At 37.5% G+C, this 12,433-nt stretch overlaps 2 protein-coding genes and 1 pseudogene across 3 annotated transcripts; 1 reads left to right on the top strand and 2 right to left on the bottom strand.

Moving 5' to 3' along the window:
- On the top strand, positions 1,738-4,358 carry LOC109124738 (annotated as a pseudogene).
- LOC104787044 lies at positions 4,258-6,981 on the bottom strand. 2 transcript variants are annotated; one of them, XM_010512537.1, is made up of 2 exons: positions 6,808-6,981; positions 4,258-6,362 (listed from the first exon to the last, which is right to left on the bottom strand). In XM_010512537.1, exon 2 carries the CDS (start codon positions 6,358-6,360, stop codon positions 4,426-4,428), a length of 1,935 nt encoding a protein of 644 aa, XP_010510839.1. In that variant the 5' UTR covers positions 6,361-6,362; positions 6,808-6,981; the 3' UTR covers positions 4,258-4,425. The 2 variants fall into 2 exon arrangements, with proteins under 2 accessions (XP_010510839.1, XP_010510838.1); XM_010512536.1 differs by having other exon boundaries at positions 4,258-6,383.
- On the bottom strand, positions 8,274-12,427 carry LOC104787047 (ABC transporter G family member 32-like). Its single transcript, XM_010512539.2, has 15 exons — positions 12,360-12,427; positions 12,116-12,276; positions 11,924-12,027; positions 11,593-11,752; positions 11,370-11,495; positions 11,197-11,288; positions 10,915-11,115; positions 10,501-10,833; positions 10,119-10,409; positions 9,961-10,044; positions 9,749-9,882; positions 9,429-9,656; positions 9,172-9,343; positions 8,835-9,089; positions 8,274-8,763 (listed from the first exon to the last, which is right to left on the bottom strand). Exons 2-15 carry the CDS (start codon positions 12,234-12,236, stop codon positions 8,491-8,493), a joined length of 2,574 nt encoding a protein of 857 aa, XP_010510841.2. The 5' UTR covers positions 12,237-12,276; positions 12,360-12,427; the 3' UTR covers positions 8,274-8,490.

Consider the following 12,433-nt stretch of genomic DNA (forward strand, 5'->3'; position numbering starts at 1 on the left):
TGAAATGATGTAAGAGTTCATGTATCTTGATAGTGATCATGCCAAATCTATTTTGGATCGATTGATATATTAGCTTCATATAGCTGCATGTATACAATAATAATACTTCGTAGGTAGAGGAAAGTATTCCATGAAAAGCTATGTGACATGTAATCCAATGAGATTTATAGAAGATCTTATTGTCAAATAATACATCCAAACAAATCTCAGCCTTCAAAAACTGTCACAAATTAAAGATGGATTCTACACTAATTATCGTTATTTAGCATCAACATGATATGGCTTCAAAAAACATCAACTCTTTTGGACAGTCAATAATTTTTCATGATCAATAATAGTGTGAGCCAAAAAATTAAGACCGGAGCCACAAAACTGTTTAAAACTTATTATTCTTGGTCATGCATGGATAGATGTACACTAGTAAAAACTGGTTATATTGTTACGAGATATTGTTACGGAAAACATTTGTAGCAACAATTACCCACAAAAAATAACTAATGGAGACTAAATTTTAGTTTATTTATTTTGTATCAAATTAGTGAGTATTCATCGCAAATTAAATACAGAAAGCTACAGACCAACAGTGTATCTAATTTATTACAAAATTTGTTACGAACTTATATGTAGGAAACGAGTTGTTGTAACAGTTGTGGGTAATATGTTATTTTAAAATCTGTAAATTGTTTGCTACAAATTAGCTGTAACTACAAATTAAGACATGTTGCGACATAGAGTAGTGGTTCTACTTGATGCCATGTTGATGTACTAATAAAAATGATAAGTTAATAACTAGACCAAAATTATTAAAGGGGATCATGTGAAGACTATAATCTTAAGAAGAAAGCAAAATTACATACAAGCAAGCCATTTAGATCAGATAATATTAGTACAAAACACATAAACCCATATGTGGCAAAATGCATATCAGCTTAAGAACAAATAAGTCATTAGTATGATGATATTAATACAGACAGAAAGCAATCTACCTAGCCATTAAATATTTCCCTGCCATTAGAACTAACCAAGCGAGCTATAACATCATGCAAATTTCGGACTACATTCTCTAGATTGATGACTCTGTTCTTCAAAGCAAGGACTTCATCTTCATAACTTGTTATGGTAGGCTCTATGTTTATCAAATCCTCTCTCATAATACTGGCAGTTTTTCCTTCTTCAAATTCATCTGGTTCCGACCAAACCATACGGTCTGTTAAAACAAGAAGAAACCAAAATTAATTGACGACAACGTAAGTGAGAAGGGACTTACAAATTAAATTTTCTCACCTGCATTTTCACAATACAACTGATGATATACATCTTTAACCTGATAAAAGACTTATAATTAGTGATTAAATAATAACATGAGTGAAGGCCTGAAGGGCATGGGCATGAACAATCGTTGTATATATAAGTTTAGAAGTCTATAAATTATAATCGTTTTTTTTCTATCAACCATTAATTAAACTATTATTTTAGGATAAATTAATAGTCGTTAACATCAATAAAAAATATAATTATTTTTGAGGATTAACATACATGTATGAACCATTATTTATATTATTTATATAAAACGTCAAATTTTTTCGTTTAAGGAAAAAAAAAATGATAAAAATTGCTTTTTTTTTTTGGACAAATAGCAAATGTGCTATTGGGCCAATTTTACTATACACACATTACACAATTTTATATAGTTGACTAATAAAATAAAACATATATGATATGGTTTATTGGGCAATATATCCGATCAAAGAGAAAAAAAAAAAATCAGGTAGGAAGAAACAACAATGGCAACGGTTTCTCCTCCATTTATCTCAAGTCTCAACTTCACTCAGTCTTCTTCTTTCAAAACCAGTTTTGCTTCTTCTTCTTTTACTCCGAAGCTTCTTCGTCCCCTTTTGAGCTTTTCCGTCAAATCTTCCCGGAAGCAAGTCGAGGTAAATGAATCTTCTTATCTTCCTTGAAACCATTGATTTTTATTCTACTCGTATTAGATTGTGACGGGTTCTCGCTCAAATTTAATAACTTTGAAGCAATTTTAAGGCAAAAGAGTAGGATTTGAATTTCATGTTCTTGAGAATTTGAGATGATTGTTTTATGGATGGGGTCATTGTATATTTGTTAGATAGTGTTTGATCCTGATGAGAGGCTGAATAAGATAGGCGACCATGTTGCAAAGAAGCTCCCTTGTCCAGGCTTAATCTCTTCTCACCTTGCAAGGTTAGAAAAAAAAAAGACACTTCTCTTATAACCCATCTCTCTTGTTTTGTTACCCTAAGAATCATTGGCATGTGTGTAGATTAATGTTTTCTTGAGGATAACCGGAAAGAGAGAAGATGGGTTTCATGATTTAGCCTCTTTGTTTCATGTAAGTTTCTTCCTCACAAGTTTAGCTTTTGATATAGCATTGTTCTTAATGTCTCTAGTGTGTGTCTCATTCATTTCCTGCATTTGATTAGGTGATTAGTTTAGGAGACACAATTAAATTCTCATTGTCACCATCAAAATCCAAAGATCGTCTGTCTACTAACGTTCAAGGAGTCCCTGTTGATGGGAGAAATCTGGTGAGACGATTTTTAGTTATTCTGTTAATAGATGATCCCCTGTGGCCTTGTGGATTAAGCATTATTCTAATCCTCTGGTCTGTGTTGTTGCAATGCAGATTATAAAAGCACTTAACCTTTATAGGAAGAAAACTGGTAGTAACAAATTCTTCTGGGTAAAAAGCACTCAACACCAATGATATCTTTTTCTACATTTCATAGTGAAGTTGTGAACTTATTATATTCTCTCTTGATATGTAAAGATTCATTTAGACAAGAAGGTGCCTACCGGGGCTGGACTCGGTGGTGGAAGTAGTAATGCTGCAACTGCACTCTGGGCAGCAAATCAGCTCAATGGAGGTCTTGTCACTGAGAAGGAACTCCAGGAATGGTCAAGTGAAATTGGGTCAGATATTCCTTTCTTCTTCTCGCATGGAGCTGCTTATTGTACTGGGAGAGGTGAGGTATGTTTTGTTGAGATTTTTCGAAGCCTTCTACTACTTTGCATACCTTTGTTCTGACTCAGTTCTCTTACATGCTTATTACTTTTGGGCTTTGGGAGTTGTCAGTTTGATGCAGCTTATTTTCGTGAATTCTAATCTAAAGGCTAATGCAGATTGTCCAAGACCTTCCTCCTCCTTTTCCTCTTGATCTTCCAATGGTGCTCATAAAGCCCCGAGAAGCATGTTCCACTGCTGAAGTTTACAAAGTAATCAACTGAAACTACTGATGATGGATATTTTTTAATATTGATAAGCTTTTTCAGGATTTAATGGCGTAAGCTTTTATTTTTCAGCGTCTTCGTTTAGATCAGACGAGCAATATTAATCCCTTGACATTACTTGAGAATGTGTCCAGCGATGGTGTATCTCAAAGCATTTGCGTAAACGATTTGGGTATGATTTCATTTGCATATGTTGCACCTCTCTTCCTTTCCTAAAAAGATTGTCACATCTTTAAATTTCAAGATTCAGTCTGGTACATGGACAAGGACTTACACTTCTGCGTTATTTCAGAACCGCCAGCATTTTCAGTTCTTCCATCCCTAAAACGCTTGAAGCAACGGATAATAGCATCTGCGCGCGGGGAATATGATGCCGTATTTATGTCTGGGAGGTATGCCTTTTCTATAGCTATTTCCACATTATCGAGAAATTTCACAAAATACTGTGCATTGCATAGTTAGCTCATCTTGTGGCAACAGTGTGCTACTATTGTATTTTTGTCTTCCCAAATGCATCCTAACAAGCTAGTACAAGATCATATTTAAGTGAGCTGAGTACTATTTTACTTGAACAAGAGATTATAAATGAGCTGAGTAGTTTTGCTAATTCTTTGCTATGAAGTGCTAATTTTTGTGGGATGAATGCATAACAGTGGAAGCACTATTGTCGGTATTGGTTCACCAGATCCGCCGCAATTCATATATGATGATGAAGAATACAAGAACGTGTTCTTGTCTGGTATGCTCTTGTCTTGTAATTTACAAGTAGTGGTTTCTACTCTTCTGAGGCTAATTCCAAGTAAACATGTTGCAGAAGCAAACTTTATGACTCGAGAGGCTAACGAATGGTACAAAGAACCTGCTTCTGCAAATGCTACTACCTCATCCGCTGAATCGCGCATGGATTTTCAAGGAGATGTTTCAAAGTTGTAATAAATGTTGTGTAGGATTGATTTGAAGGTTGTACTACTTTTGTTTCAAAGAGTGGTCAACTAGAGGAGAAGATGCTTTAAATATAAGTTAAAAATAAGAAAAATAAGACATATTCACGAATGATAATCAAAGGGAGAAGCAACCACACATAATTCATGAAACCATTTTCTGTCTTTTTTTCTTTTCTTGTTTTATTACTTTCATGTCCATATGTAAACCACTCTTCTCTTACAGAGAAGGAGGCACATATTTTCTAGACAAGCCAAATATATCTTTTCCTTCAAATGGTGAAGTCCAGTCTTGAGAGGTAGCTGCTTGTTGTGTTTCCACGACAACACCAACACCCGCATTCTCCATAGATACACCGTTGCTGCTGTTGACTCTACCTCCCATGGAACCATTTAGACTATACCGGTTCATGTTCGCATCATAAGTGTGGCTGCTGCTTTTTAACCCGGACCAGTTTCCATTGACTCTACTATTTTGGGATAAACCTTGATCTAGACTCCAGTCTATGCTTGTGTAGTCCACTGAACCGCCGCCAGAGATCCAATCTACTGGTGAGGATGCACCTGATGTTCCCGCTGAACCAACGGCAGAGAACAATCCCAACGACGATGCAGCAGATATAGATGGCGATGATGCAGTGTTTCTAGTCCATAACCCGCCATTCCCTCTGGCCATGCTACCGTGTGGATCCACTTGGTTGGTGTTACTGAATCGCTTCTGGTTTTGATATTGAAGTTGCTGGTAGATCTGATTTGGATTCAGATTGTTTGGACTAGGGCTTCGCGCACTAGGGATATTATGTGTTTGTATGAACCCATTTGACTTCATTATCTCTATGTTGGCTGCAGGATGCCAACTGGTAGGGGGTGCGCTCATGCTCGAGGTTGGAATGGGGTTTGTGCTTACAACTTGTGGCCGCTGCCTCATTGTCATGACTGATTCTCTATTTGCTGCCTGCTGTTGCTGGAGGTTCTTAAATTCATTTCCACTAGCTAAATAGCGAGTTTCAACCCTCGAAGCAGGCTGAGGTGACGGGGATGGCGATGATGGGAAAGAGTAAGAAGCAGAAGGAACCTGTCCTGTATTAGGCCACCTTTTATCAGCCAAAGCAGCAGATTGCTGAGGTTTTGGCCACTCTAACTTCAGTTCAGGTCGTTTCATAGGCTGAGCCATCATTTTGTTCACTAACTCAGTTGTGGAGGGTGATCTTGTATAGTTAAAGCTCTTGTCATCTCTTGGTGGCTGTAAACCAGGTGATGGAACAGTTTGTGTTTCTAGCCTTTCTGCATCTGAATTCTGATAACCTATTCCTACTGTATGTTTACCATTACTGGGCGTAAGAGGATCACCAGATTCTTCTTGTTTCACAGAAAACTCATCATATTTGGTGCCTTTCATGACTTCTTCTGCTCTGTCCAAATCACCCTCTGCTTGAACAACTGCACGCTCAATTTCCTGCCTTGTACACTTAAGTTGTAGCTCCATTTGCGTAATCCTAGCTAGTTCTTCTGTAATGTCTATTTTCAAATTCCCAGGAGTCTTAATGCTTTGCTTCTCAATTTCTTCCTCGCCCCTGTCAAAATACCAATGAATAGATTCCTCTACTTTGCCGTCATTCATCATCAATGCCGTAGTTGCATGCTCTTGAGATAGTCCCATAGCCACAAGCTGCTGCGTAAGGGCTTCGAGTTTCCTGGACATGAGATACGTAGTACACTTCTCATACAACTCCAGAGCCCTCCTCTCCTTCTGGCGTTGATGTTTTCTCTCATTCTTTTGGCGAACTTTCTCACGCTTGTCATTGTCTGCACCTGGTATTATCACCTCCTGCTTGAGGGGAAGATTGGTTGTCTTCTCCTTGTGATCTTCCGACTCGCCCGAGCAGCTACCGTTGTTGGAAACAGAATCAGACTCAACCCCATTCACATCAGCCTCGTCTATACTGCGGAAACGACCATACTGTAGTAGTGGTGGGTCAGAAGAAGCAACGGAGACAGAATCAAGAACCTGAAATGTTCCTAGAAGAGGATTATAAGCATTAGCTGCCATACTGGTATTGCCATTAAGCGCAAGCGAAGGCTGCTTTGGTGATGCCTTGTGAGCTTCTTTCCCAGTTTTTTTATCCTTTGACTTAGACTTAGTTGCTGGAGACATCTCTGCAAAGAACATCAATACACCTAAACGTATCAAGAAATGAGCAAAAAAATAGTTAATAATAAGAGATGAGATACTTGTTCTTTAATTAAGACTACAACTACAACACAGCCCCCTATGTATGATTCTCCTAAAAATCTACTACAACACATAGCATGCGAAATGAAATAGTGAAATGATACTTTTTTCCAAAGAAGAAATGAGCAAAGCATGCGAAAAGGCCTCAAATTTGGTAAAGGCGATGAAGGGGAAATAACAAATACAGAGCGAAAGAAGGTGAAATCAGGAAAAGGAAATGGACCGACATAAGCTTTTCTGATTTCTCTTTTAAGTTTTTGGCAGCAAACAAAATTGACCCAGAAGATGATTTGGGCGAAATTCTCGAAATCCCGAAGACGATAAATACGAATACAGAAACAAGGAATCGAAAGAGAGAAGAAGCTGGACCTGTTGTTGTTGTTGTTGTGTAGAGAAGAAGAAGATTTGATTTTGGAGATCGATGTAAGTTTTTAATTTGTCGTCGTCGAAGGCGAAACTGAATCGAAAGAGATGATTTTTTTAGGGTTTTGTTTTTGTTTGGGAGAGAAATTGGAAAAATGTTTTTTTTTTTTTTTTTTTTTTTTTTTTTTNAAAGAGAAGAGAGAATGATATGTCAGTCAGCCAATGGATATGTAACCAATGTCCGTCACACTTACTTGTTTCGTTTTTTCTTCTTCAACTCTTCTTTTATTTAATTAAGCTAAGCTAAACTATATGATTCATTTTGTTTTTAGGAAGTGGATGCTACTAATCACATTTATTATTATTATAGGGTTTTCATTGTTTTGTTTTAGGCCTTTTTTAGCTATGCAATTGTACTGTAATTACATTGTTTTTGTTTTTGTTTAGTAATAAAGGATATGAGGTCAGATCCCAGAGGTCTAGTCTAGTGTATGGTGTTTTTAGGTGTGGCTTAAAAAATGTGGTTTAACAAGTCAATGCAAATCTTTCTAGAGAGGAGGTGGCTTAGATCATGATGCTTAGAAATGTGGTTTAAATATCAGGTCTTTAGAGCGTCATGACTTGTCACATACTAAAGCAGATGTGTTTTACCGGAAATTAATAACCCCAATTGTACGCCCCATTCCGCAACATGATATGCAGGGATTGCAACTTCGTCGAAATGTTTTGTGGGGGTACCAGGAACCTGATTGAACCTCCACATGAAAACAAAAAAAAAGAATGGAGGCTAAGCGGAATGTGGCACGAACTAATATACAAGGTTGGACAAATGACTCCATAGAATTTTAATTTTAAACAACAAACCCGGGACGAACAGTCGAAATTGGATGGACCGAATTCTAGTTATGGTTTATTTATGCTTCCATGTTTTTTTACTTTTTTCTTGTCATGAGACCATTCCTGTAAGTCTGTAATCTTTTATTGTAAACCTAAACATTTTCTTTTTAGTATAATGTTTGCATTCTTACCAAAAAGGCAAAAAGGTTTTTAAACCTACTTACTATGATTATCGATAACTTTAGTACTCCCTCCGTTTCAAAATATAGGATGTTTTAAGCAAAACACGCAGATTAAGAAGTCTTTACTTTTAACAAGTTCAACCAATCAGAAACAATACTGCATAATAGAAAATACAAAACTAATCTAAAAGTTGCATTGAAATTTGAAAACATCCTATATTATAAAACAAAAAACTTCTCCAAAACATCCTATATTTTGAAACGGAGGGAGTATTTAGTTATTAGAAGGAGGTAATTTATATAGTTCTTGAAACTCTATTTACATGGTGAGTGACCTTACAAATCAATAAAAGTTACACATGTTGGGATCTTTTTCAACCTTTTAACTCACTTAAAAGTTACCATATATTTAAAACTGATTACTGTTCTATATATATAACTCATACACATTCATGAAAAAATAACAAGGAACTAAAAACACAACACAACACAATACAATACAAGACTTTTATTAATCCATACATGTAATGGCAGAGGAAGAATAGGAGCAGTCCCCTGCCTTCTTGGGTATAAAAGCCCCCAATATACAAATTAACAAATAGTTGGTATCTGTATATATGTGTGTATATATATAAATATGTGGGAGTTGGAGAGTTTGGTAAATCAACAATCATCTTCTCTGGAAATTGAAGGCTTTAATGGCGAAAGCAAAGACAAGGGAGAAGAAGACGCAAAAGGCCACCACCATTATAGCAGAGACTCCTAAGAAGTCATGTTTGTATCCCATTACATCCTCAAGCAGTTGTTTCACCATCACTTGATGGATACCATCTGAGAGTTTCACCCTTCTCTCATCATCTCCATACTGAGACACCAATAGTCCATACAGTGTCCACGCCACCGGGTTTGCCCAGTAGTACCATCTCCACCACAGTGGAATCCTCTGTGGTCCGAAACATGAGATACAAAATCATAGAAAACAAAAGATAAATAATGAAATATATAGTAATGTACCTTATATGGTATCATGAAGCCACTGAATAGGTTCCAGAGCATGTAGAAAGGTGCTGCTATGATTGAGGCAACGTTGTGGTTTGGGGTGATTGCTGTTGTCATCATCCCGTAGAAGGTGAAGTACATTATCGAAAAGTACATGAAGAATAAGTACCACAAGAACTTCACCGCTGACCATTCAAACGCGGCCATGGCATAGAATATACTGCTGTATATTGTGGATTGTGCTAGCACGTATGGAAACTCTATAAACACCTGCAAAAAGTTTAACATGTTGAGATTTTTAAAACTCAAACGGAGATGTGATTAAGAGAAGATAAACAAACATATGTGTGACCTGTGCAAATGCAAAGGGAAGTGCCGAGTACATTCCTGCTGCTCTCTCGCGATATGAAACAAATCTTTCTATGGAGACAACAGGCTGTGCAGCGGTTGCATTGGTGATTCCAATGAAGAGAACTGCCGCATACATCGATCCCATTGCATTAAATAATTGTTGTTGGGTGTCCCTAATACATGAAGAAATTTTTTTAATTGGTTAGGCGATAGAAATGTGCCACTTTACAGAAGTGGAAGCTGCATGTTTATTTTTACCTTTTTGAGCCAAATTTCCAACATATGGTTCCAAGCATCAAAGAGATAATCACAGTGTAGAAGAACCGAACTGCAGTGTATTGTGGGTTTCGCCAGTATGAGAGGTTTTGTTTCCACAGACAAGCAACAAACTGACTATAGAGTGACTGAGAGTATCTGGTCGGAAACTCGACTTCTTTTGCAGTATTACTTGGCTTGCTGAGGACTTCGATCAGCTCCTTGTTGCGTCTGCAGTAGAAAAGGAGACAGGGAATATGGTAAACAGAACTTGTGGAAAAGCTAATATTTGAATTCCACATGCATGGGGAAAAGTCACATACTGACACAGATTTGAATTCCTGTAAATTTCAGCAAAATCAACTCCAAGACGGTGTTCTTCAGTGGAAGAGGTGACGTCAAGCATCCACGCTGCCGGATTATGGCCAGGTTTGATCTTTTGCACTCCTTCAATTGACTAAGGAAGCAAAGAGTAATTGTAAAGAGACTTGAATTTACATGTATTTCTAGTTCATGTATCAAGAATAAAGGCTACCTCAAAATACGTGACAAGTTCACATGATTTTTGACCAAGTGGACCAGCATATATGAGCTCTCCACCACGTTTCATGAACAAAAGCTGCAGAGAAAAAGTTTAACAATTCGACAGACTGTTTGATTTTATTATCCAACTCCATTGTTTGAAGAACCAACCTCGTCAAATGACTCAAAAATATCAATGCTAGGCTGATGAATCGTGCAGACGATGGTTCGTCCTGTGTTAACAATATTTCTTACAGTCCTCATCACAATGGCAGCAGCTCTTGCATCCAACCCTGAAGTTGGCTCATCCATGAATACTATAGAAGGGTTCGCAACTAGCTCAACAGCAATTGTTAGCCTTTTCCTCTGTTCAGTTGATAAGCCATCAACTCCAGGGAGACCAACCAATGCCCCGCTCAAAGAGGTCAGCTCCACTAGCTCCATCACCTCATGAACAAACGCCTCCAAGAATTTGAAGTTTAGAGATGTTAGTATAATCCAAGAGAAAAAAAAAACATATGGGAATGATTGAATGATGATGGAGATATGTTACCCTTTGTGTTTCTGAGTCAATGTCAGCTGGTAAACGAAGGCAAGCCGAGAAAAGTAGAGATTCAACAACAGTTAGGCATGGAGAATGAACATCGTTCTGCTCACAGTAACCTGAAATTCTTGCAAACGTTTCCTGCCTTTTGGGAAAACCAGATATGTACACATCGCCTTCTATAGTTCCTCCGGTTTTTCTTCCAGCTAAAACATCCATGAGCGTTGTTTTACCGGCACCACTTACTCCCACCAATGCTGTAAGAACACCTGGTCTAAAAGCTCCAGTAATATTCACAAGTAGCTGCAGCCTGTCTTCTAGTATCCCTTGTTCTTTTAGTCCCTGAAAATTTTGTTGCATGAGCTAAGACTGCTAGAGAATATAAAATGCTTTACCTAAACACTGTAGAAACATATTACATACCAAGGGAACATCCACATAGTAGTTGATATTGCTGAAAGACAAAGATAGTGGTTGAAACGGGAGAACCATGCCTCGGTTCTTGAAATATTTTCNGGCACCACTTACTCCCACCAATGCTGTAAGAACACCTGGTCTAAAAGCTCCAGTAATATTCACAAGTAGCTGCAGCCTGTCTTCTAGTATCCCTTGTTCTTTTAGTCCCTGAAAATTTTGTTGCATGAGCTAAGACTGCTAGAGAATATAAAATGCTTTACCTAAACACTGTAGAAACATATTACATACCAAGGGAACATCCACATAGTAGTTGATATTGCTGAAAGACAAAGATAGTGGTTGAAACGGGAGAACCATGCCTCGGTTCTTGAAATATTTTCCTGGTGCAAATAAGTATAAGCATTAGCTTTCTTTTCAGTTTCAGTAAACAGATAAGAAAGGAAAGATGTTTGTTCCCTCACCATGTATTGAGCCTGAATGCTGCAAGTACTCTCTTAGTTCCACAACAAACTCATCATCACCTTTCCTTTTCTTTTCTCTCTCATCCAACTCTTCTCTGGATACAACAGCTTGAAACTTACCCCAAGCTATGAATAGTTTACACGGATATGGAAAGAGTTAGCACAATAGTTTATAAAAGCAGATAGTTGATGCTTTAGGTATAACAGAAAATGAAAAGCTTACGGTTGAGGTGTGCTAGGAACAGCGTAAATAGTATATTGAATAGAACTGTGTATCCAAGCAAGGCACCGATACCGATCCAATACCAGTAGTTCCCAGAGAACAAACTTCTTTCTTTCAACAATGCCAAACCAAGAGAGTCGCTGGTATGATTCCCAGCACTCTACATAAACAGGAAATAACAACAATTAACTACAACAGTATGTTCCACATTCTATGTGTTTCAGACCATATGCAAAACAAAATATATTTACACCTTTGAGCATGGAAATAGAAACACCAAAAAGTATAACTAAAGAAGCACTTTATATAGATATGTTGGTAATACTGTCACCTTTTGCCAATTATGGCCAAGAAACTCATTCACGGAAGCTGCGTTTTGAGCATACATCAAAGGAGAAACCCAGTAACCCCAAATCCACCAGCTTGGTATGCTATCTGGGAAATTAAACAAGAGAATGAAATGAATATTCATGTGGTAAAAGAGAGTGTTTAAGGACTCCAAGAGAAAGTATGAAGACAAGACCTCTGGATATTATAAAACCTCCAAGCGTCATGACCACCAGCATTGCAAAGGACCCAAACGTATTGGCAACTATCATATGTCGGCCTAAAGAACCCATAACGCGGAAAAGACCCAATGACATCTGATGCAGAGAGAAATACAGCAAGAACTGCTGAAGAAACCTGAAGATTAGAGAAGTTCACTGTTACTTATGTTTAAGCAACCAAACCCTTTCCCAATTTTCAACTTTTTACAAGAATATTACCTGGAGAAAAGAGGATCATATCCAATCGTATAATATGTTACTGCCACCCATGTTGCAGATTCTATTATTGAAGT

This window comes from Camelina sativa, chromosome 5, assembly GCF_000633955.1.
Source record: "Camelina sativa cultivar DH55 chromosome 5, Cs, whole genome shotgun sequence".
In the NCBI taxonomy this organism is placed as follows: Eukaryota; Viridiplantae; Streptophyta; class Magnoliopsida; order Brassicales; family Brassicaceae; genus Camelina; species Camelina sativa.

What these genes read in the sequence shown, in the direction of transcription:
- LOC104787044 (XM_010512536.1), bottom strand. Translation starts at nt 6,375, where the DNA reads ATGTTCTTTGCAGAGATGTCTCCAGCAACTAAGTCTAAGTCAAAGGAT.